The 26,106-nt window shown below is 38.4% G+C and overlaps 1 protein-coding gene across 1 annotated transcript; it reads left to right on the top strand.

The window, feature by feature from the left end:
- Positions 1 to 14,067: 14,067 nt before the first annotated feature.
- APELA (apelin receptor early endogenous ligand) lies at positions 14,068 to 25,760 on the top strand. The gene is made up of 3 exons (XM_070948876.1): positions 14,068 to 14,229; positions 18,564 to 18,653; positions 25,426 to 25,760. Exons 1-2 carry the CDS (start codon positions 14,154 to 14,156, stop codon positions 18,650 to 18,652), a joined length of 165 nt encoding a protein of 54 aa, XP_070804977.1. The 5' UTR covers positions 14,068 to 14,153; the 3' UTR covers position 18,653; positions 25,426 to 25,760.
- The last annotated feature ends 346 nt before the right edge of the window (positions 25,761 to 26,106 follow it).

Here is a 26,106-nt window from a genome sequence, read left to right as displayed (position 1 = left end):
TTGGGACACAGCAACGGTCATAAATATGAACCAGTTGCCAAGCATCTGAATTTTGATCACATGATTATGGGGATGCTTCAAAGGTTGTAACTGTGAAAAACGATCATAAGTCCCTTTTTTCAGTGCCTTTGTAACTTTGAACGGTCACTAAATGAAGTGTTTTAAGTCGAGGACTATCTGCATTCCATAATTTGATGCAAAAATTATCTCATTGGGTACAAATAACATGCTCATATACTGTATACCATAACCCAATTTAATTAATTGGCACTCATTGTAAAAGCATACATCGAAATTCAGATAAAGATGAACTAGTCATTCTCTTCCAGCTAAGAAATCTGAAGAAATGAGATAAAAAATGAAACATTTGGAAGGTCTTTTTAGCTGATGCAAATGATTTGTTACCATTTATTATTGATTTAGAAAAGGAAGATATGCTAATATCTCAGTCATTAGCATTATAAGAAGCTGTTTCCTTTTAGGCCTGTCCTTTTTATTCATCTCTCCCAGAATTGTTGTTATTGACTTGAAGCAGCTCTCCAGAGTTTCAGGTACTGCAGGATTTCTTTTAGCCTATCTAAAGATTATGCAGCTGGGATCTTCCTTAAGCAAAGCATATGTTATACCACTGAGGCAGGCCTCTTCAATATTTTTTAAAGCCAACAATTAACAATGTGGTCTTGGTCAACCAGTCGTTCTGTATTTATATATGTATACAAACTTGTTTAGTGCTTGGGTGGCCAGATTCCGAGAACAACTGACTGTCAAGTTTTAACACCCCCCACTTTCAACAACCCACTGCCCATTCAAAGCATTCCTGTGGAGCAGACTGAAGACTGTATTCCTATTTCCCAGACCACAAAATTAGATGCTCCAAAAAGGCCAGGTTGGCAAGATGTTCTAATACCACATTTTTATTCCTTATTTACACAGGGGACAATTTGACATACAAATTTATTAGCTACTGAAGTGTAGCCTCATAGGTCACTTTAATTTATGTTAATGCAACCCTAAAAAGTTATGAATACTGTGTAACAAACTGTGCATTTATAATGCCAGGAGGTAAAACGAGCCAAGCAGCTATATTAAAGACATTTTTTATGTATGATAACTCCAAATTTCATTAGTCTCTTATATCAATCCGAGTAGGCAGTGGTGGGCAACAGTTACAGATGGACTGTGTTATGCAATCATCATTATCATTATTATCATCATCATCTGAAAATTGCAGAAGGTATGATAAAGCACTGTGGTATCATAGAATTTTGTTTTTAAAATTTATTTTGAAGGGAAAGCTCTTAGGGGAATGTCTGTTTTCAATAGTTTGGAGTTTCAAAAGGCCAACATTTGTACTACTAAAGTTTCATGCTTTGCTACTGAACTCTTGCAGCATGATCCAAAAGGATTCAGAAAACCACAAAGTGAGGTTGAAGTGGGGCCATTCATGGTCGAAGGGTTGTGGCTCATTCATTACTAATATGCATCATTCAGGTGTTGGTATCTTTTGTGTTAGCCCCACTTAATCAGGGTTAATTTATTTCTGAGCAAACAAGGTCTTCTTGCTTCAAAATTATATTCACGTTAGATTAGCCAATCATTTTACCAACTCAAAGTAAGCACAAACATGCTTATAGTTTAGCAAACTATAAGTCTGAGTCAATATAGCAGAAGTTGGAAAATTTTGCACTAATATTATAAGGTCTCTGCAGTTCAGGTCAGTGTGTTGAGTGCCACAACTGTGGTTATCATTCTTGTTAGTTAATATGTAACTAGCATTTTTCATCAGGTTATCAACAGCTCATAACTGCAGCCAAATGCTTTTGATCCACAAAGCCAGCAAAAAAAAAAAAAACTGTTCAATGCTGCAATCATGATATATAAATATAGATATAGATACCATTTCTTTTTCAGGAAATATAAGCGTTTGTGATTTTAACATCAAAAGGACTTTCTTAAAGAAACATTTACTAACATTATTTATTGCTTCACAGTGGAAGCATTAATTTCATACAGGCTTTTACATTATTTTGAAAAATGCAGAAGACTTATGTATATTTGCATGGGTTAATATATGCTGCCATATAGAAATAGTGTGATTTGTTGACAGCTACAAAACCAATGGCAGTTTTCTAATTTTAATAAGCTATTCCCACTTTCACTGGCTGACTTTTTACTGTATTCAATATGTTTTAAAGGGCAAAGTGTCTCAGTGATAATCTATCTCATAGTTTTGCCCTCTCTGGGGGCCCAAGTCTCACTCCAAACAAGTTATACATAGCAATCTATTTAGCAAACATAATAGATACCATCTGGAAAACTTGAATGTTGGGAAGGGGTAGTGAGAAAGGAGGAGATTCAAATATCTAGGCCCCTTCCTCCAAATTCTAGCCAGTAGTACCCTCCTAATTGTTTTATAAAAAGAGTAGCTAAAAAGGCTGTAGAAGCAAGCCCTCCCCCGCCTCCATCTCTGTAATTTGAGCGGTGTAATAGGGCCTCAAATTGAAAAAAATGGACTCTAGACCTACACTGGGTGTGAGGTTTCTGATGGCTGTCTGCCCTCAGCTTCTGTTTTTCTCCCTTGTTGGAATTTCAAAATTTCTTACCTTAAATCAGAGTCCTTTGGGATCCTAACATTGCCTGCACATGATGAGTTTTGAAATATTTAGGAACCTCCACTTAGCTGACTATGTTCTCTCAGCTACCCTGGGAGCATTTACAGGTGGGTATGTGAGAATTCTAGTTTATTTATTAGAATAATAGAGGATGTCAAGATGAAACAAAAGCATGTATAGAAGAATACCATTTGCCAAGTCGTAATTCAGTTCATTCTACTAGGGTGCTGAATCATGATGAGATGATAATATCTAATAGATTGGCTATTCAGATGTAACCCCATCTATAAGTTGATGGGATACTACAACCATTTTTAGTATTACCATTTATAATATTCCAAATATGATTATTTACAATTTTCTAATTTCCTTTCTAACTGATCTTATTGTAATATTTTTAACAGTGTACTATTCAAAAATTACAAGAAAAACTCTAACCTGTCACAAATGTGCATAGAATATTAAATTGAAAGGAATAGTTAGGCCATCAACTCCGTTGCTTAATCTCTATTTAAACATATCCAGCCAACTGGAGTTTACTGCCCACCTAAACAGTTCCACTACTGAAATGTTGCAGTGATGTGAAATCTTTATGTTGTCTTCCATAACCCAATGCTACAGTTTTGTGTTATGTGTTTTGAAATAACATAGAATTGATAATGGCCTTCTTCAGGGGGTTATTTTTTCCGAGAGCTACAAAATACTATTGTATCCCCCTTTCCAACTCTGTTGTTCTATTATTCTATGTTTCACAAAGGAATCAAGTTATATTCTCTGTGGTATTAATTGTTGGTACTGCATTTTACCTAATAATAGTTATGGAGAAGTTTAAGCCTATTATATGTACTTAACGAAAGGATATTAATGAAAGACAAGGTATCAGCAAGGTATCAGCAATTGTTGTTGTGTATTAGATATGCTTCCCTTCTTTGAATGGATCTGGAAGTCATTCAAGCTTGGCTCTATAGAATTCTGTAAATAAAATCAGGCCTTTTCATTTTACTTTCTTAGTCTCAAAGAAGTTAAGATCAGTTCCCAGTTCCTAATCCTGTTTGTTGCCTTTCACTGAACCTATTTCATTCTTCCTGAATTCTTCTTAACCTTGCAAAGTTCTGTAGAATTGTACTTTGGCCATGTTCAAGATCCATCAGCCTAGAAGAGAGAAAAGAGAATGTAGTCAAAGCAGCACAACCTAGAGAAATTATCAGAAACTCAGAACCCGAAAGTTCAAAAAGCCAGAAATGATGCTTATAGAGAAAAGGAGTGTTGTGGGAGGGAAGACAGACAGGATTAAGAATGCTCAGTGCTCATGGAACAGGAAATCAAGCAAGAAAACAAAAGGGAATGGAATAGGGTTTTGTTTTGTTTTTTTAAAAAAAGGTCATAGTTATTCACCAGGCTAGAACACAGGATATCTTGTACCACATTGTTAAAAGTCCCATTGGAGGTATAGGAATGCTGAGTCTCTTGAGTCATTAAAAATAAGTATACATGAGTTCTGTAACATGAATAGCTTCTAACAGCTTCATTAAGACATCCCATGGAAAACAGCTCTTAAGAGGTATCGGCCTTATTATGTTTCCAGACATCTAATGAAGTACCTGTTTTTTAAAATAACAGTTTTTAAAAATTGCTTGCATTTGACAAGAAAAATATATTTCCCTTGGAAAATGCATAACTTTTTTTACTCAGGCAAGGGACTTATCATGGTAAACAGACGCCAACTAATTGGCTTCCAAGTGGTTATAAACCAGGAAATGAAAGCACAATGCCAAAGTTGTGCCTCTCTAAGTAATTCCCATCCTCACTCCCACTCAGAATCCACAAATTCTTCTTTGGTCATGTTGTGGTATAAATAAATATATAAATAGAAAAGACAAAACTGGCAAAATTTTAAAGGGAACATAAGCATTTCTTCAGTTTATATTTCATTACAGTAATTGCTTTAGGTTGCCAATACAGGACATCTGGAAAGATTCAAAGGCATAAGAGTGATTTTACAGAGCCTATAATGCTTATTTGCAAATATGTTTTAAATCCCAAAATCCCAGATTCTTTCCACTTCTGCCTTGTCCGAACTCTAGGCCAGCACAATTTCAAATACGAATTGTTTTTACCTTGTCCAATAGACTCAATTTACATAACTCTTGTAATGAATTGTAAATACATACTGCTTAATATAAATATCCTTCTCTGTTCTTTTTTAAACATGATTATAACTTCTTTTAAGATAATTTATTCTAAGATTTCTGCAATATATTTATTATAAAGCATGGCACTAATCCTGGAAAATGAAGTAACTGAGAATGAAAGCAAATCTGGGAAATTTCCAAACAAACAATTCCTGGTGTTAGTAGCATCAGGAAGACATTTTGTTTGATCCATATATATCCAGTACCAAGCTTGGCTATGTATGTGGATGAGTCTATTTGATGTTGGCTGATCTTGAAAAGTTAAGCCGCATCAGGGAGCACTTTTGCTGTAGGCTATACTGAAAGAGTATCTTTGTCAAGAAAATTGCATGACATGAAATGTTCATGAAATCACTAAAGGTTGTGTTGTGACCCAGACCCACGTAGTTGATATTAAATGCAAAACAAACAGATTTTATTAAAACAGCTGAGAATTAACTCATTCTCAGCATATTCTAAATGAAATGAAAGCAAAGTCCTTAAAACACCAGTCTTTAGTTTATCTCTGACCTTGGGATAATTAGGCAAACTGCCAAAAGCTTTTCTTGGCAACAGTTCAGGAACAGAAGAAAGAACTACAGCCAAACAAGAAGCAATTCTCTCGATGGTTGTTTTCCGGCGAAGAGTCCAAGAGCCGTTGCTGGTCTTTTAAGCCTTATGGGAGTGGCCAATAATCTCTTGGCCCTTCTCCCAAGTAATCCTCTCTGCTTTAACTGCTCCTGCCTCTGGCAGCTCTTCTCATACGCGCACTAGGAACAGGCTCCTCCTGTTCCTCTGCCTCTCTACTGTCAGCCTCTGGAGGCTCCAAAGTCCGTACATCACTCCCCGATGGCCCTGGCCCCATCTCTGCCTCCAACGCAAAGCCCTCATCCAGGCCTTCCCCAGCCTCCAGGACTGGCCCATGTTCTTCCTCAGCCTCATCGCTGTCTGATTCCGCTGCCAGCTCCGCAGGCTGCTGGCGGACCACAACAGGTTGAGCCTGACTTGTGAAAAACCTTACCTTTATCCAATATCATATGGCAGACTAAAGACTACCACTACAATCTGATAGAGTTTCACCCTTGACTGCTAAAACATCAGAATATATTCTGCTATATACTGTACATTCAGGACAAACGCTTACTTCAAGAATGCCTATAAAAGAGAGAGGAAAATATGGAGGGGGGGGCAGGATTGCATTTTTCTTTGAGACTAAGAAAGTAAAATAAAAAGGCCTGATTTTATTTGCAGAATTCTATAGAGCCAAGCTTCAATGAATTCCAGATCCATTCAAAGAAGGGAAGAATATCTAATACCAAACAAAATTGCTGATACCTTGTCTTTCATTAATATCCCTTTGTTAAGTACAGTACATATAATAGGCTTAAGCTCCTCCATAACTATTATTAGGTAAAATGCAGTACCAACAACTAATACCATAGAGAATATAACCTGACTCCTTGATGAAACGTAGAATAATAGAATAACAGAGTTGGAAGGGACCTTGGAGGTCTTCCAGTCCAGCCCCTGACTCAACCAGGAAACCCAATATCATTTCAGAGAAATAGTTATCTAATCTCTTCTTTAAAATCTCCAGTGTTGGAGCATTCACAACTTCTGGAGGCAAGTTGTTCCACTGATTAATTGTTCTAACTGTCAGGAAATTTCTCCTTAGTTCTAGGTTGCTTCTCCTTGATTAGTTTCCATCCCATGCTTTTTGTCCTGCCTTCGGGTGCTTTGGAGAATAGATTGACCTCTACTTCTTTGTGGCAGCCCCTTACACATTAGAACACTGCTATCATGTCATCCCTACTTCTTCTTTTCATTAAACCAGACACACCCAATTCCTGCAAACATTCTCCATATGTTTTAGCCTCCAATCCCCTAATCATCCTTGTTTCTCTTCTTTGCATGCTTTCTAGAGCCTCAACATCTTTTTTTTATATCATGGTAACCGAAACTGGATGCAATATTCCATGTATATTTTACCAAGACATTATAAAGTGGTACTAGCAATTCACATCCTGTGGAATATTTTTTTTTAGTCTGCTGCAGAAATGCTTGCCAATAATGTGATGGTTTTTATAAGCAATTGGTTCCTATGATATAAATTTTCTCAGAGTAGAGCCAGTTCAGCAGACTTAGGATATCTCTATACCCAATGCCATCTTAATGCATGGCATGTGCTTTATCACTGATTTTCATTCCTTCGTTCCTTTTAAGTAGAGCAGCTGCCCCAAATGGGACACCAATTCTAAGAATTCCAGCCAGCACTGGAAAAGACCACAATAGAGTAGCTTGTTCCAACTTGGCATCTTCTAGATATGTTAGGATTAGGAAGATTCTAAGCCAAGAGCTAGAGAGATAAGGAAGAGGGGGTTGGGATGAGATGAGCTGGTGGGTGAAAGTGTGTATTAAAGTTGTGAAATAACTACAAATATGTAACCTTAAATCACTTCTTAAATTTCTGACAAAATAAGGCAATCTTGAGGTAGGCACACCTATTCCATTTTTATTTCTTGTTAATATAAACAGGGAGAGCTTTTTGCGTTGTAAATTTGTACGTTGTAAAGTGTTGTAAGAATCACTATATGACACTGCATGAGAAATATTATGAAATATTTTGAAGCACTCTACAAATTCTTTGTGAAAGTTAGATTTTGCTGGAGTTTAGTAAATGAGCGATGTGTCACCGACATGGCTAAATCAAGTGAATTATTCTCCCTTAAATTTTCGAACGTGGAGATTTAGTAGCGGATCAAAGTTTTATAATTCTCTGATGCCTTTACTATTGTTTCTCCTCGAACAATGGTATCATTCAGGGTAGACAAAAAATTCAAACTGAGCGGAGAAACACTCAGCAGTAGGTCTAAAAAGACAGGAGCCAGAGGTACCTTGAAATGGCTCCTTTCCTCTCTCCCCAGACAACTTTTTATAGAAGGCTCGGCTCAACAGAGAAACCCATCAGGGCACTTCCAATCAACCTAAAAGAATGATTCTTATGTAAAATGTATTTGATGAGGGTGGATGGTAATTGTTGATGTTTTGGTTGGTTTTTGGTTTAGAATCAATACAAGTTGATTCTTAAGACTGATAGACATACAGTCCTACAGTCCTACAACCATAGATATTATTTCCTGGTCCTTAACAAGCAACAATTATACTTGAATTAAAAGAACAAGTTTTAATCTCATGATTAAAAAAAACCAAGATATATACAAATATTTCAATTATCCCAACAGATTCCATTAATGTTCCTTGTTAGAACATTATTCAGACTCCTCTGCTTTCATGCACACCTCACAGTGACAAAATGTTACTTTATATTTCAGTCAGGAGCAGAAGAAGAAGATGGTTTCCTATTCCTCTAAACCTTATCTTTGCTTGAAGCATTCTGGTCCAGAGTCTGCTAAAATTAATGACCCGATTTTTACAAGTCTGCAAGAGTTTTAACCTTCTGGTTAGTTGATAGGAATTATGGAAGCTATAAAGCTGGAGGAAGGAAATGCAATGTGTCTCTCTGTCTGCTTGTTGCATGTTTGCTAAAGAACTAATTGGAAGAGAAAGGAATAAAACTGTTTTTACTATCATCTAAAACTGTCACCTAATAGTTTAGGATTAGGTGATAAACTGACTTATGAACATTTTATAGAATCAAGACACTTTATTTATCATGGCTGCTTTCCAGCTGGATTAGGACACTGATTGCAAAGTTTCCAAGAAAAAGATGTTATAGAGGGTGTGTGTATATCATGTCATTCCTAAGGTGTTTTAATCTTATAGGGGAAAAAAGCTAGGTAATCAATTGAAAGAGACAAATCAGGTAGCCAAGAATGGCTGTAGATACACAGAATGCTACCCATGGTTTACTTAGCTAAATCAGTCTTCTGGTTTAGCTCAACTGTACTGAAATATAAATTAATCACACTGGCTGGGTTCATATATCAGCTTTGCTTGCTATAGTATAGCTAAGGCTACCACATCTGGGCTGCAAAAATCTTGATACAGAAAACTTTAGTTAGTGTCACTTAGTGGTTTTTACAGAGTTTTACAGCCTAAAACTGGCTGACCTAGTAATTACATTATGGATACCACCAGGCAGTAACATTAAAGTGCTATCCTCTGTCTATGAGTGGGCCTAAAAGGATTCTGGCATCAATCGTGCAGCCCTTCTTACTGATTCCTAGTTGGCCTGCCATGTTTTATTTATGTATGCGTGCATGCATGCATACATGCAAGCTTACTTGTAGACAACTTCAGTCACAGCTGACTCCATGTAGCAAACTATTCTGTATTTTAAACAAGGTTAAAACAATACATAATATTAATAATTAATAACTAATATCTTAATACAGTACAAAAAACAACTTTATTATTAGGTATCATGGGGACTCACATTTATGATTTACAAAACATGTTTTATGGCTTATTGCTACACTGTATAGAAAGCCAATCACTGTGTGTATGCTTATTTAGGAAAGAGCTTGTGCCTGAACTTTTGTAGCATTATTTTTGTTGTTAGTGTGAATGAAATATTTCTCACTCCAAACATAACAGCCACCTTCTCTTACTGAATGGTTGCTGAAGTTCAACAAGCTGTTCCTGATTGCCTGTTAATCATGAAAAGGATTGCTTGAATTTTTGGATAGAAAACTGGTAAAAGCATGTTTCAGAAAGCCAGTATTAGCAAGTCATATTATATTCTTTTTAAAGACAGTTACTGCAGCAAAATAAGCTCAGATAGTCTGTAAAACGTGGGGGTGGGGGACAGTGGTAAAATCCAAATTTTTTTACTACCGGTTCTGTGGGCGTTGCTTGGTGGGTGTGGTGTGGTGTGGCTTGGTGGGTGTGGCAGGGAAAGAATACTACAAAATCTCCATTTCTACCCCACTCTGGGGCCAGCCAGAGGTGGTATTTGCCAGTTCTCCGAACTACTCAAAATTTTCACTACTGGTTCTCCAGAACCTGTCAGAACCTGCTGGATTTAACCCCTGGTGGGGGAGTGATTTCAGTTGAAGTCAAATGTCTGATTTAGCCATTTGGCTTTCCTTGTACCTTGTAACTTGCAGTTTTCTAGCAGCAGTCAACTGTGTTTAATTCATCTGGTTATGCATAGATTGTGATTCTGTAGTAGAGAAAACATGCAGTTTCTCATCTACTAAATTAATCTTATTTCTGTCTAAAACTACTTGGTTTCAATTTGAAAAGGTGACTTAGATCTTATAGTATTACGATGTTTTGTGGCACTTTGTTAAAGCAACCATTATCCTAGCCTTCGAGACAGTGGCCACTTCAACTGCTGTCAAGATCATATAACAGATGTTACATTTCAGTAGTACAAAAATGCCTAGGGAGTAGCAGTAAAGTAACTAGCTGCACTTTGATTTATGGTTTGTGAAGCCATGTAAACAAGGGTTTTTGGTTTAAAATGACATGTGAATCCAGCCAATTATAGATAATTCAGCAATTTAATAAACTTTGCAATATTTATGTTTTTATGTTTAAACTGAGGGGGGGAGAGAATTATAGGTGTATTTAATGGTTTGATATGTGTGTCTGTGTTTCTCTATTAGCTTGTGCATTGTTATGGATGATTAGAATGTGATTTCTCCTTCCTCACTATCCATGCCCAATCTTACACAACCTTCAGTAAAAACAAAAGTTAAAATAAATGAGTCAGGTACTATGCTGCTCCAAATATCTATGCTTCATTAATTCACTGGGTGCTGAACACTAAATTATGTTCAGAAATTTAACTGGTCTTTTTCCACTTTTTTAAATTCCGTGTTACCTTACTTTAGGAATTATAAGTACTTTTAATAGACGAAATAAATATACACATGTGGTTTAAAACAGATGGGGAGACCTGATGGTCTTTGGATGTTACTGGTCTTACTGTCTCATGTATATGTCCTATTGTAGGATCAAGATGAGCAAAAAAATGTTTTGCATGCTTTGAATGCCATTGACCCATATAGAGATCCACACTGTGCTTTGATCAATTTATAAGGATGGAAATGGTAGACAACTCTCTGAAACACAGATTGGAGATGAGAATACAACGGAAGAGCCAAAAAGTTCTTGACAGATCCAAAACAATCTTGATAGATTTGAACACTGGGCCCTCTCTAACAAAATGAAAGTCAACATAGAGAAAAGTAAGGTTTTACATTTAGGCAAGAAAAATCAAAGGTACAGATACAAACTAGGTAAACTTGGCTCAGTTAAGTGTGAGAGGGATCTTGGAGTCAGAGTGGATAATCACTTAAATATGAGCCAGCAGTGTGAGGCTGCAGCCAATAAAGCCAATGTAATCCTAGGCTGCATTAATAGAGGGATAGAATCAAGACCACATGAAGTTCTAGTACCTCTTACAAAGCCTTAGTAAGACCATACTTAGAATACTGCATCCAGTTCTGGTCACCACAATATAAAAAAGATATTGAGACTCTGGAAAGAGTGCAGGAAAGAGCAATTAATTAGTTATCTTCGAGACCGCCTGCTGCCACCGACGACCTCCCATCGACCCGTGCGCTCCCACAGAGAGGGCCTCCTCGGGGTGCCATCAGCCAAACAATGTAGGCTGGTGACCCCCAGGCGGAGGGCCTTCTCTGTGGGGGCACCTACCCTCTGCAATCAGCTGCCCCCAGAGATAAGGAGAATCCAAGACCTTGGTGCCTTCCGCCGTGCCCTTAAAACTTTCTTTTTCCAGCAAGCGGGGCTGGCCTAACACTTTTTAAAATGTTTTTAATTGTTTGTTATTGTTTTTAATCATGGGGCCAAATTTATATATATCTTTTTAATTGTATTTTAATGTTTGTAGTTTATGTTTTTACTTGGCTGTTCACTGCCCTGAGTCCTCAGGGAGAAGGGCGGTATACAAATTTAAATAAATAAATAAATAAATAAATAAATAAATAAATAAATAAATAAATAAATAAAGAAGGAAGTTTAAAGGGCTGGAGGCTAAAACATACAAAACGGTTACAGGAATTTGGGTATGTCTAGTCTAATGAAAAGAAGTACTAGGGGAGACATAATAGCAGCGTTCCAATATTTGAGGGCTACCACAAAGATGAGTGGGTCAACCGATTTTCCAAAGCACCAAAAGGCAAGACAAAAAACCATGGATGGAAACTAACCAAGAAGAGAAGAAACCTAGAACTAAGGAGAAATTTCCTAACAATGATAACAATTAACCAGTAGAACAGCTTGCCTTCCGAAGTTGTGGGTGCTCCATCACTGGAGGCTTTCAAAAAGAGAGTGGATAATCATTTGTCTGAAATGGTATAGGGTTTGCTGCTCCAGCAGGGGGTTGGACTAGAAGACCTCCAAGGTCCCTTCTAACCTCTATGTTCTAGAAACTATACTGAATGTTCAGAGTAACTCTCTCTGGCCTGCAGCACAAAGAAGCTGATGTCACCCATACTAAGAAAAATAAAAAACCCTATTTGATTTTTCCTATTTCTACTTTTAAAAAAAAACTTTGATTTTTGAGCAGAAGCATTTGACGCACCAAATTCCATGCCAACAGTGACACTGGCTTGTCTTCTTCCAATTCCAACATCTGTCCTGATATACTTTTTCTTGTCTTACAGCCAATTCTGTTTCTCAGCAATTTATCTCTCTTGACCTCCATCATCTCACAACACACTAATGGCCCTCCATTACTTCCTCATTAAATGGAATGCCACACCTAGAACACTGTACAAGTTGCTTCTGAAATGCAGTTGTTTGTAACTTGAAGGATAAATAGGGTTGGAAACACCTGACTCACAGTTTTCTTCCCACAAAAACATCTGTAATCTACAAGAAAAATCTGTAGGAATTCCAGTTAAAAGCCTTTGCTTGCTTGCTTGTCTGCCTGTCAAATTTATTTGCTGCCCATCTCATGGTTCAAGGTGAGTCTGAGCAAGCTTACTTATCAAACCACAGCATTCATTACAATCATGAAAACACACAATTCAGCAGGTCAACTCCTGATGTTTGGCTGTGTTATACAGTTATTTATTTATTTATTTATTTATTTTATTCAATTTGTATACCGCCCTTCTCCTAGTGGACTCAGGGCGGTGCACAGCCAGAACTAAAACACATACCAATATGTTCAAGATGGGATACTTTCAAGGCAGATACATCTCATGAGTATCTCCTGAATTTTTAAGAACTTTAGACCAGTGGTGAAATCCATTTTTTTTTTCTTACTACCAGTTCTGTGGGCATGGCTTGATGGGCATGGTGTGGCTTGGTGGGCGTGGCTTGGTGGGTGTGGCAGGGACAAGATACTACAAAATCTCCATTCCTACCCCACTCCAAGGGAAGGATACTGCAAAATCCCCATTCCCACCCCACTCGTGGGGGAAGGATATTGCAAAATCTCCATTCCCACCCCACTCTGGGGCCAGCCAGAAGTGGTATTTGCTGGTTCTCTGAACTACTCAAAATTTCCACTACCGGTTCTCCGAACTGCTCAAATTTCCCGCTACCAGTTTCTCCAGAACCTGCCAGAACCTGCTGGATTTCACCCTTGCTTTAGACTGTGACTCACTAATGTAAAAGCCCTAATAAATGCATTTCAGGTTTAAGATGAATCAAGGTGCATCTTTCTACTTTATGGCTGCCCCTCAAGGCGATACTCATTTTTAAATCTTGCCAGTCTCAGAAATAATACATTTAAACTCAAAGTGTTTCGGCTCCTTAAAAAAAAAAAAAATCCTTGTTGCCACAAAAGGCACAGCTTTAGTACTTTGCAGCTAGTTGATCGGGATTGGGGGTAGGGGTAGCGGAGGGGCCCCACAATTCTTTTTTTTGGGGGGGGGATCTTAAGCCTTCCTTTTCAGTGCCAAACAAAAGACAGGACTTTCCATCCCTCCCCTGCCTTGTTTGCATATGGGACAGAGATGGGCAAAATAGCCAAAGCGTAAACAGCTGCAAATGGGAGGAGGAAACCAGTAGCTGGAAAGAGAGGGGGGGCATATATTTATTCTTCCTGGACTGAATCGGGGAAGGAAGTTTGGGTCGTTGCTGGGGGGGGGAAGAGAAAAAATCTCCAGTTCCACACAGGTTTTCCTTCCTGTTGTTTGCTTAGGGAATCGGGGGGGGGGGAGTGATAAAAGGAAGAGGCAGGGCAGGGCAGAGTCGCGGGGGACCCAGAGGGGAAGGCACTGACCACAACGTGCCCAACCAGTAGCCTGGCCTCCCGCGGTCATTAACCTTGCTGGGAAAGGCAAGGGAAGCTCCCCGGCAAGGCTTGTCATTCAGAGAATGTGAGCCACGCCAAGAGCCCACTGCAGTTTCCGGCAAGCTGCTCCTCCGCCGCGAAGTGGGATTAAAAGAGCGGGGTCCCCTTGCCGTGCGCTCATCCGCCGACATGAGATTCCCGCAGCTCCTTTTGAGCTGGGTGTTGCTGCTGACCGGGTTGCTTCTGGTCAATGGACAGAGGCCAGGTAAGACTTGGTGGTGGTGGGGTTTTTTTTTGGGGGGGGGGGGGTTGTTTCTTGTTTGGCTCTCCCCGGTCAAGGGGAGAATAAACAGAGATAGTAGTCGGTGCTCCTTGTGCGCTCCGGCAGAGCGCCGACTGTCCGCTTCTGCTTCTTCTGCTCGTTGGGACGATGGCAAATTTAGGAATTGTCCCGAGCGTATCGACCACCTCTGATAACCTGCGCGCGGACCTGCCTGGTGGGGTTTAAGCACGGGAGGTTAGATTTGCTTAGGCTGGTTAATTCTGTGTCTTTATCAAAATAAATTCCCACTAGAATTGGAAACCGGTCGGGTTTTTAGATCCTCTGCTCATCTTTAAGCTCGGTGGTTGCTATCTTATTAAAATGGAGCTTTTAAGAAAATAGCTTAGTTACCTTAATGGCAATAGCCATACTGCCCAGAACCCTTAAGGGAACGTGTATAAAATTTCATTTAAAAAAAAAAAAAGTGCTGTAAGGACATGCAAATCTATATTCGAAGTTCCTGATGTTTTACAAGCTTTCTAACATTGATTAGAAATGACCTGTGTTCTTCAGATAATATCTCCCAGGACTGCTTCCTAGGATGGCTTAACCCTATTAGGCTAGCCAATATCACAGTGAGAAGTGACTTGATTTGAGCCTTTTATTTTGTTTTGTTTATGCAAAATCACTGAGGCTCTCTTGATTTCTATTGCGCTCATCTCAACAAATCAATAATAAAAAAATTAAAAAACTCAGCAAACATGGTTCAGATATATGGATTGTCTGAAAGAATAAGCCAGCTCTGTAGCCCTCTGCTGACTTTCCAGCTAAAAAAAATAAATAAAATCAACAGTCAATTGACTTTTCAGAAGGGAGTTTAACAATCCTACAGCACCGAGTCTGGCAGTGGTCTCCGTGAACTCTAAATAAAACAGAGTTTGAAGTTGCACCCTTGAGGCTGCAGGGAGACACGACTCCTTTAATGCCAGCTGGTGATAACTTACATTTCCAGTTCTCTTCGGCTGAAAGAGAAAAGAAAACAGCAACAAGGCTGCAACTGGGGAGTCGGGAAAGGTATATTTTACTATTATAACCCCCCCCCCATTTCATGTTCTGTACATGTTAAAAGCATTCCACTGCAGGTGAACCAATTTTGATTTATTTTTCTACAGAAAAAGCAGAGCCATGTATGCATATTCTGCTTTTAAGAGAGTTCCCCATAGATCTGATGAAATGGTCTGTGCTCCATAAAATATTAGGTAGCCGTAGCTGTAAATGATTATGGGACGTCACAAAACTTTTCCATGTTTTCCAAAAGAATGTATGATCCATAAGTCCATTTGGTAGTCTGATCCTGCAAAACAGTTCTCTTAATGGGTAAGAGGAGAGAAGGGAGCCCTTGAGTCCATTTATGTGTGTATGTATGTGTGTGTCCGGAGACAGAGAGAAAAAAAATTACAGATAATAGATAAAAATTCACCTGTCACCTTTATCACTGCACCAGTAACTGTCCAGGAGTTTGAAGAATTATAAAGTGGCTCTCTTGCTGTCCTCAGAATGTGATAAAAAAATGGTAAGATAGCAATAGCAATAGCACTTAGACTTATATACTGCTTCACAGTGCTTTACAGTCCTCTCTCAGCGGTTTACAGAATCAACCTATTGCCCCCAACAATCTGGGTCCTCATTTTACCCACCTCAGAAGGATGGAAGGCTGAGTCAGCCTTGAGTCTGGTGAGATTTGAACTGCCAAATTGCAGTCAGCCGGCAGTCAGCAGAAGTAGCCTGCAGTACTGCACTTTAATCTCTGCGCCACTGTGCCTCAAGATGGCAGCCAAAACAGTGCAATAGTAGTTCTGCCTATTTTTTTAAGGGCATCACATACCCTGCAGACACTCTAGATACAGGACAAACCTACAAAGACCAGAACAGCAACAAACATGGTGTGGATTCATGTTCTACAGCAGGACTGTCAAACTTCCGACCCGCAGGCAGGATGCGTCACGTGCTGGCCACACCCACACCCGGTTTAGCAAAGGGGGGGAAAGTCCCGATTCATCATGTGATGATGCCGTGATGACTTGAGTTTGACACCCTACAGGATGTTGGATCAAATTGCCACAGTATTTGTATAGCCCAGCTAGCATTTGAAGAATGCTTGATTCTGATGTGATGCAATTATTCTTGGCTTAGTTTCAAGCCTAGAAAAATATCAAAAAGTTCAAGCAATTGTTCACGCATCTTTACATCCTTGAAAGTACAGTATGTCCAATGGCTTTAGGAAAACGATGACATTTGGATTTAAGCTCTTCTTTGAATAACATGGCACAGCAGGCAGCACCTAACTTGATGTTGGCGATCTAAAAATTGCTAACAAATCAGATGTGGCTAGTCCATTGGAAGGAAAACCACCAGGAGTTCCCAGGTATAATTTAGCAAAAGATTTCCATATTAGTGGTGGGGGGGGGACATAATGTTGTAGTCAAAAGGAGTAAAGTTTTTCTAATAGAAACTTACTTTATTTAATTAATTATTTATATAAAGAAAATATAGGTCACTCATGCCCTCGTCACTTCCCGCCTGGACTACTGTAACACTCTGTACATGGGGCTCCCCTTGAGGAGCACCCGGAGGCTCCAACTGGCGCAGAGTGCGGCTGCACGGGTGGTTATGGGAGCGACATGGCACTCCCATGTAACACCTCTCCTGCGCGAGCTGCGCTGGCTCCGGTGGTCTTCCAGGTGTGCTTCAAGGTTTTGGTTACCACCTTTAGAGCGCTCCATGGCTTAGGGCCTGGTTATTTATGGGACCGCCTGCTGCCGCAAACGGCCTCCCACCAGCCCGTACGCTCTCACAGAGAGGGACTCCTCCGGGTGCCGTCGGCCAAACAATGTCAGCTGGCGGCCCCCAGGGGGAGAGCATTCTCTGTGGAAACACATACTATCTGGAACGAGCTCCCCACGGAGATACGGAGGATCCCAGATCTATGCACCTTCCGCCGCGCTCTCAAGACCTTTTTATTTCACCAGGCTGGTCTGGCCTAACCTCTCCCATTCTATTTTTAATGTAAATTTTAATTTGTTCTTAACCTGGGATTTTAAATTTGTCTTGGGCTAAATTGATTTAATTCGATTTTACTTCTGCTCTTAAATTTTTGTATTCTATGTGTTTTATCTTGTGCCTGTTCACTGCCCTGAGTCCTTCGGGAGTAGGGCAGTATATAAATCAGATAAAATGATAAAAATGACAAAAAAGATAAAGAACCATTTTAATTACACAATTCTCTTGAGAGAGGAGAAGTTAGCAGTTTATGATCATCTGGGCAAAACTGGGCATATTTCTGTCTTCATACGAGATTTTTAGCATTTTGCAATGAATTTTGCTTTCCACTTTCAATGACTCGTGCTACACCAGCATTTCTTAATTATTCTTCCTAAATGTTCAGATATGTTTTGCATGGTATTACCAACAAAAAAAAAAAAAAAAACCCTCTGAAGCAGACCATTATTATGAGGGGGCTGAAGCAGAAAGAATGAACAACTGTCTGCTCATTGTTTTTCCAACTGTGAACAACTGTCTGCTCAATGCTTTTCCAACTGCATTGAGATGAGAAGCTGTTCGTGCCTTAGGATATAATCCAACATTTCCCATTCTGGATCTTTCCAACATACATTACATTTCATCCCCTGTCATCCACAGAAAAGAATACTGGCTGAGATTAAGAGAGTTTCAGTCTAACACTCTGGGAAGGGATCAAACTGGGAAAGCTTGTAGTTTAGAAACTAAGCCAAAACAATTAGCAGGCTTAAGCCATTTATATTTTCAAAAAAATATTTGAATTTATTTTACACAGTGTTTTTTTTTTAAATTCGTGCAATAAAACCAAAGAACACAATCCAGCCGCACATGGCATTCTCTAAAGCTAATCCCATTGCATTATGCTTTAAAGTTTTAGTTACACATCATGTACAAATTATGTGGGAGTTGAACACCATGAGACATACTTTGTTGTATCCAGGCATTAATTATACAATAAGCTGCTTGCTGGCTCATGTTTTTAAACAGCTGATGGATTTATACATTATACTAGGCTTAACCAATGGTTTTATTATATGCAAGTATTTATAAAATACACAAACATGCATGCACTCCCATAATTTTGAAAGGGGAGTTTTGCTAGAGATAGCCTATTGTCTTTGGACTTGGAACAAGCAGACATCTTCTATGGTCCTTCTAAAATACTTCTGATAGCAAGCTGAAGTCACGGTTGCTTATATCTTGTATTAATCCTTATATCACAATCCTGACATCTCAATATTCTCTTTCCTGTCTTCCAGCTAACTTGGCCAACAGACGAAAACTACACAGACATCACTGTTCCCACAGGAGATGCATGCCCCTTCATTCCAGAGTGCCCTTCCCTTGAGGTATTTCCCAGGGCTGGGATTAAATTTAGACAAGGAACAATCAACACTGATCTGGTAATGAAGCCAGGTGCCATTAGGGTGCAGCCATCAAAGGTTGCTCCTCTCATGTTGCCACTCAGAAGGACTGGGTGGCTGGCTGGGTCACCAGAATATTCCTCTTTGCAAATTACGTTTCCGTTTTCAAAACTTTGTGTGTACGGGGTTGGGGGGGAGGAGAGATTTGATTGACCCCAAACCACAAACAATTTCCTTTGGGCTGCTCCCATTGTGTTTTTATTTGCTCTGAAAATAGAGTAAGGAAGAGGGAGTACTGGGGGTAGGGTGGGGATGGGAATAAACTAAAGGGAGGAACAGAACAATAAAAGTACTTGTTTTATGTGAACCCCTGGGCATGGTTCCAAATGATTGAGTAGCACTGGGCTCTCTGTCAATTATTTCACTCTCTGAAGCTGTACAGAGAAAGAGGCTCATTCGAAACCCTGCTGTCCTGTTGAAGCTTTCTACTCACCAAAGGCCAGTATTTCCTCTTCCAATGAAACTGCAACTATCTCATCCCCTGTTAATGCAGAAATACAAATTTCTCGCATATTGGTTCATACAAGATTTTTAAATACTAGCATTGGTTTACATGGATATTGGACAAATGTCCAAATGTTTGGATTCCTGTCCGCTTAGAGCAGGATGCAGATGTAATCCACGTAGCAGATGAAAAGCTAGCTTGAGAGGACTGTCATTGAAAAGGACAGAATCGTTTTGTGCGTTAACTTCAGGCCATACAAATATAGCAGCCAATATTCCTAGCTACGTAGCAGAGACAATCTCTGCAGTTTTAAAGGTCAACCTTATCAAATGACGTTTCTAAACAGATACTAAATGAAAAATCATAAGCAGAAGTAAATTTCTTTGCCAAGTTGGTCAGGGATTTGCATTTGGAGTTTGCTGTATTTGTCATATATTGTTCCCACAGTTTTGGAAACAATAAATTTTGAGATGAAAAGCATTATTTAAAATCTTAAATCACTAAGGAAGGAACCTGGAATGCAGCGGTGCTAACAAGCTAAGTAGTAAACTAATATTGTACTGGTTATGGAATAGCAATTTAACACATATATGTGTTATTTAACAAATCATGCAAAACAATATTAATGGAGCTTCTTTTCATCCACTTCATAGAGTTGCTTTTTCCCCTAATTGTGTCTAAATGCCTCAACACATGGACTATGTTAATGGAAATACTGTTATAGCAAATCCTTCCTCTAATTAATTCCCTTATACTAGATTGTCAAAAACAAAGTGACATTCATTTTTTATTAAAAGACTCGGAATCTTTGCTCTGTAGGCGTTGCTAAATTACAACTCCCAAGTCACTATGCTGATTGTGAGGGATGTTGAACTTTGAAGTTCAGGAACATCTGGATCATTACAGATTTTAGTTCCAGAAAAGCTGAAATTTGCCGATGGTTCATCTATTCAAAGTTTAAATTTTATGACAATGTCAGTAAGACTGAAACTATAGATCTGGATAGGGCTATGAATTTAGCTAAGTGGTAGTTAAATTTAATATCTAATGTAAGTCCCCAGAATTTAGACACACATTTAATTTAGGTGTCAACTCTTTGTGGCCCGTGACAGCCACTCATGAGGCATTTTGTTCAGAGAGGTCACTGGCAAGCGGTTGCCATGAGGACCTGGGAGCACTTTAAATTTTAGATTGCATTCTAGCAATGTATAAGGCTAAACTCACGAACCCAGTTGGGGTCCTGCAGCTTAAATAATGGAAAGTGCAAAGAAGCAGGACTGCATTCTGTGACGGCATATAAATGCAAACAGTCCAGAAGGATAGAATTAGGACATACTAGAGCAAGGATCAAAAGAATGCTAAGCTCTTTTCTCAAGGAAGCATCCCATTTACAGATGAATAAAGCATGTGGTCAAACACTTTGCATCTGGAAACTTCTTTTGTTATATGTGGGCAACTACACAGCCTTTGATACTCTAGCTGTAATAAATAAATTTTTAAAAAATTACAGGGGTTGTCACTTCTCCTAAAGGCTCTTTAGAACCAGTAAGACCCACCTCTGAGTAGTTTTAAGTGGTTTTAAGTTATCTTTAAAGGAATGTTTGCTTTTTCTAGGCACTTAAAGGCAAACAAAAACCAAGCACTTTATTTAGCCAGTGCCTCTACCCCTTTGAATCCTGTCTGTCACAGGGCTGGGAGAAAATGGCATAGCAGAAACCTTTGCTATGTATATGTACCTCCTGAGTACATATGTGATTTGACATGGTGTGTTTGTTTGTTTCTTATTTATTTGCATTGCAGAATTAGTGAATCATTTTCTGCCTTAGAGGGAAATGAGATTCTAGATCTTGGATGTAAGAGTCCATAAATGGCAGCAAAATGATTCAGAGAACTTTAGCTCCTGGGTGCCATCTAACAGTTGTTTGGATTATTAAAGCCCAAATCTGTTAATGCAAGCTGCTTCTTGTATCATACTGGTTCAGTAGCAAATAATCTGGGGTACTGCAGAAGTTGCCGAACTACCGTTTCCAGCAGGTCCAGCCAGTGTTGTCCGTTCCTGCTCCTAAATCCGGGGTTTGTTCATTGAGAAAAATCACTGTGAGATCACAAAACATGTTATGCCATCAATGTTTCACTAGCCCTACCCAAGTAAATTAGATAATTGATTTACCTTTTCTATACCCTGTTAACTGATACAATATAAATGCTTAGATTAAGGCAGGCAATGGATATTTCTTCTGTTCCAAAGCAAACCCCAGTGGGAGCTTTTTCCCCAAGAAAGTAAAACATGAATACCTTATTAAACAAAAAAATAATTTATCATACGTAAATGTTTGTTCATTGCATCCTAGAGTGGGAATAAGAAATATATTTCAAAGCTGCCTCTGCACTGTCCATTACTTTTTCCATGATCCAGTTTAGTTAGACCATTAGAGTTTAAATGATAGGAGATCAAACAAAACAATTAGGGCTTAGGCTTATCTTGGGGTTAAATTCAACTCGTGGCAGATTAGGAGACTGGCGGTGTCAGCAGAAGAATATCTAGCCAAAGGAATTACATCTGTTCACTCACCACATAAAATGTAGTCACATTGTGGAATTTAGATGGAAGGAGAAGCCTTGGGCCATTCCTGCAAAAGTGATTCAATCATCTCTTTCCTGCACATCCAGCACTTCCTGAAGTCTTTAATGTGCATTGAAATATAATGCATGTGAGTTACTGTTGAAGACCTGGGTGATAAAAATGCACTTAGGTGGACTTTTTTTTCCCTTCACTACATATCCATTTATAGAACAGCTATTTGTAAAACGGAAAGCTATTTTGTAGCTAGTTCCATTTATGGAGCTGCTTGCTTGTAACAAGAGGCAGGGAACAGAAATACATGCTCTTAACTATCACTTTGTATATGGCACATCAATTGAAGGAAGGGTTTAATAGAGTCAATGTTTCTAATGTATTTCTAAACTTTCTATGTTGTGAACCAATGAAAGGCAGCCTGAGACTCTACAGCTGGTTATGGCTTGATCCCTGTTTTGGTGGGTTTAGGACAACTTGCCACAGTCAACTCATCACGGCCAACTTGCCATGGCCAACTCATGCAGCCAACCTCCTACAGCCAACTTGCTGTGGCCAATTCGCCATGGGACAAGAGTAACACTAGTATCAAATAAATGGTGGAATAGAATCATTAAAAGAAAGAATGCAAAGGAGGGACAAAATGAAATATGAATGACAAGAATTAAAGTAATTTCTTAATTATTTTAAATAATTAAATTGAATTGTTAAGCTGTCCCATGGTAAATTGGCCATGATGAGTTGGTTGTGGCCAGTTGTCCCATTCCGTGTTTTGGTAGCCCTTAGATTCTCTCTCTATGAAATACCAAGATAAAACAACCATATACAGCAAGGAGATGAGCTGCATTTGGAATCACATGTAGAACCTAGAACAGAGAGTAATAAAGTTGGAAGGAGCTGTAGAAGTCTTCTAGTCCAACCCTGTGCCCATGGCAGGAGATCATATACTATTCCAGACAAATAACTGTCCAGTCTTGTCTTGAAACCTACACCCACACAAGTTCTAGAGGCAAGCTAGTCTACTGATTAATTGTTCTCACGATCAGGAAATTTCTTAGTTCTAGGTTAGATATCTATAAATAAATTTAAATTAATTTTTAAATTTGTACTGTAGACATACAACATTCACAAAATCTGTTTATATGTTTTAAAACTGACCATTAGTGTGTTACTGTTGTTTCTTAAGACTATAGCAAACTTTCCCAGTTCCCAGCTTAGAGCTCCAGATGTGTTGAGACCTCAACACTCACACTGGCTGGATTGTAGCTGAGTATAACTGTCAGGAATCAAAAATGAAGGGCAAGGCCATACAAAAGTAACATACATTTAAAGTTGGTTATTAAGAGAATTAATATATATTTATGGTATCCCATTTCCAATGACATTCCATGTATCTCTATATTTCATATTAACTACTTAGAAATAAAAGGGATGCAGTGGGAGTTCTGGGGGAAGAAAGATGTTATACATCTACATAAAAGTTATTGAGACTGACTCTAATTTAGACTAGTTTAATAACAAGGAACATCTTTTTGGTGTACTTTGATCACTCTCTGTCTAAGGAAAGTAAGATTTAATGAGAAAAAAAACCAGTTGAGCTCTAATGTATTCAGTTATTGCACTGGCCTAATTTTAAGAATTTAGATGTTTCTCTGGTAGACATTTTTATTACAGCAGATTTATCACGTCTTAAAAATCCTGATCTGCAGTCTAATGTAAATAGATTCCCCTCCATTCCTTAACAAGGAACTGAAAGCCAATAAATTATATTTTTACCAAACCACTGTATACCTGCCATCCTATATTTTCTCTATATGCTTATGCATATAATGTAAAATGCTTATTGGACAGGAAGATTAACACAGTTCCACTGATTCCACCAGACCATCCTTTACAAAAAATTTTCTATGAAGTTCATAATATTAGCATTATATAATACCTGATAATTATATTTTATTTTGTATAGGATCAAGAATTTCCTGGGATGGAAGTTGTCAATTTTTTTTTTAAAATGCATAAAGTAAATAGTGGTATAATTTAAAAAGATTATGGTACAAGTGCATATGAAACAAGATTCAGCAGGCAAAGAAAAACACATCCACCATTCATGTTTTCCATCCTCCATCTAACTGCAATGGACTAGCATAACAGAGAAGAAGATAGGGAGAGCGTGTATGCATGTAAAGATGCTATTTTTGTTTTGGGTTTGGGTTTTGAAATGGGTTCTGAATTTCTAAATTTCTAATTTCTGGCTAAAATTTATTCTAAGCGCCATACATCAAGGTGCTCTAATCATCTTCTCCTTTTGCCCAATTCTTTTATTAAATGATGGAATTCCCACTGGAGAATAAAGTTGTATGTAATTCGGTAGAGACAATTTAACTGACCATGTATAAAGAATATGTTTCTTGTAAGGATAAATATGTGGTATGGGTTTTTACAGACAGGAAGTTAAGTCAGAGCAGAAGTGACAAGATGTCAGAATCACAGAGGGCTCCAAATGCATCTTTTCTTCCCAACAAACAAGCAAAGTCTTTTGGACATATTGCAGTTTACATGTTTATTCAGTATTACCCTTCCAAAGGCTCCCACTTCAGCACAGCTAGACTTGTAGGCTCCTCTTGAGCATCCACAAAAAGAAAAATCTGTTTGACTAAAGTACCAATTTAACTACTGGCTAAACATAGTGAGCCAAATGTATCCTGTTTGCTCAGTTTTAATCACTTGGTCCAAGGAAACAGGTGGATCACAGCTCCTCTATATTCCCATAGGAATCAGCTTTCCAGATGACAGTACAATTGAGTGACGACTTTTATCTCTTAGCTGTTTTTTTTTTTTTACACAGCAATAAGCTACATAATGCAAGGTTGTGCAAAACACATCTTTAAACAATGAAAACATCTGGGGTAACATCTAATCTCACATCTATTTCCAGCACAATATTTTCCCAAACATTTCCAAACAAGCAGATTTGGTAGAATATCCCCAAAGGTACTTTTTCAAAAGGCAACTGGGCCTTCTTTTATTTCTCATTCAAGAAGTTTCTTCAGTTCTGAACTGAAGAAGCTTCTTGGATGAGAAATGGGGGAGAAAAGTCCAGTTGCCTTTTGAAAAAGCACTTTTGGGACAACCATGACCTGGATGGCTGTGAATCTCCAGATGAATTAGTAGTGTATTTAGTGAGGAATCTGTTCTACAGACATTCAAACTTTTTTTTTCCATGACCAGAACTAAATCAACCTATTAAGATTTTGCAATAAATTGAATGGGTCCCAAATTTTTCCCTGAATTTCATGTAACTTGTCAGCTGCTATGTGTTAAATTTGAAGCTGCAGCATGATTTTGCAGTGCAGATTTTCAACATTTTAATGTTGCATTTGCTCATGGTGTTTTCTAGTCCTGCTATGGTCTAAGTAACTCTGTTCTACGATCCCATATTTTATATTGATTCATCTTCACTATATTACTAGGTTTCTTTTTTCAAAGGGAGGGAAGAATTACCCCCTACAAATCTACAAGCAAATATTGTTTTCCTGAAGTATGCCTTCCTTGATTATTTATTATCATGATCTGACTACATTGGCAGTTGCATAAATTTAATGTTAATAATATTTTTATGGACCATCTCAGTATGACAATTTTAAATCCAATCTCGTTCTCTTTTCTCTATAAAATAGTTTCTTCAAAATGTTGAGAAAAAGAATTAAGCACAGAAGTCCAGATGACATTTTGGTAATGGCACAGTTATAATCTGCAGAGATATCCCATAAGCCATCATCAGGAAACATAGAGAAATCATCTGAGAAAACTGTTGGAACAAGTTTTCCTGGAGCTTGGGGATTCTTTCAAGAAGGAAGAAACAATTATCAACCAAAAGAGCTTATCTAGAAGCACTGGAGAATCATCGGTGCAGTATACTCACCACTTTTCTTGGCATGTCAACATAGCAATCTAGTAGCCAGAAAGCAAACATTGCAATGTTAGACAAATTATGTCCTTGAAAAAGCTTTTGCTGTATTAAGTGTCTCTTACTCGTGTATCTTTTAACACTCTTATTAAAAATATGCAAGAATGAACTTAATATTTGATAAACAGTATTACTGCTTAAAGCCACAATTATTTAATTAGTTTCACTATTGCTTGAAGACCAGGTTGCTTTGTGTTCAAAAATTTCTCAGGCCAGCACTCCTTAGTATCACGGCCTACCACTCCAGAATTTCCAACTGCAGCATGTCAACAAATGCCAGGTTAGATAATCTGGCTATTTTTGAAAGAGGAAATACTCAAATATTAACTAAAATTAACAGAAAAAGCTTACAAGCATGTTTGAACCTTAAAAATCACTTATACCAGTGGAA

This window comes from Pituophis catenifer, unplaced genomic scaffold (assembly GCF_029215685.1).
Source record: "Pituophis catenifer annectens isolate HBS135680 unplaced genomic scaffold, rPitCat1.0.hap2 SCAF_8, whole genome shotgun sequence".
Taxonomy (NCBI): Eukaryota; Metazoa; Chordata; class Lepidosauria; order Squamata; family Colubridae; genus Pituophis; species Pituophis catenifer.
Note: the sequence above shows the minus strand (reverse complement) of the source record. Positions and strands in the feature narration are given on the sequence as shown.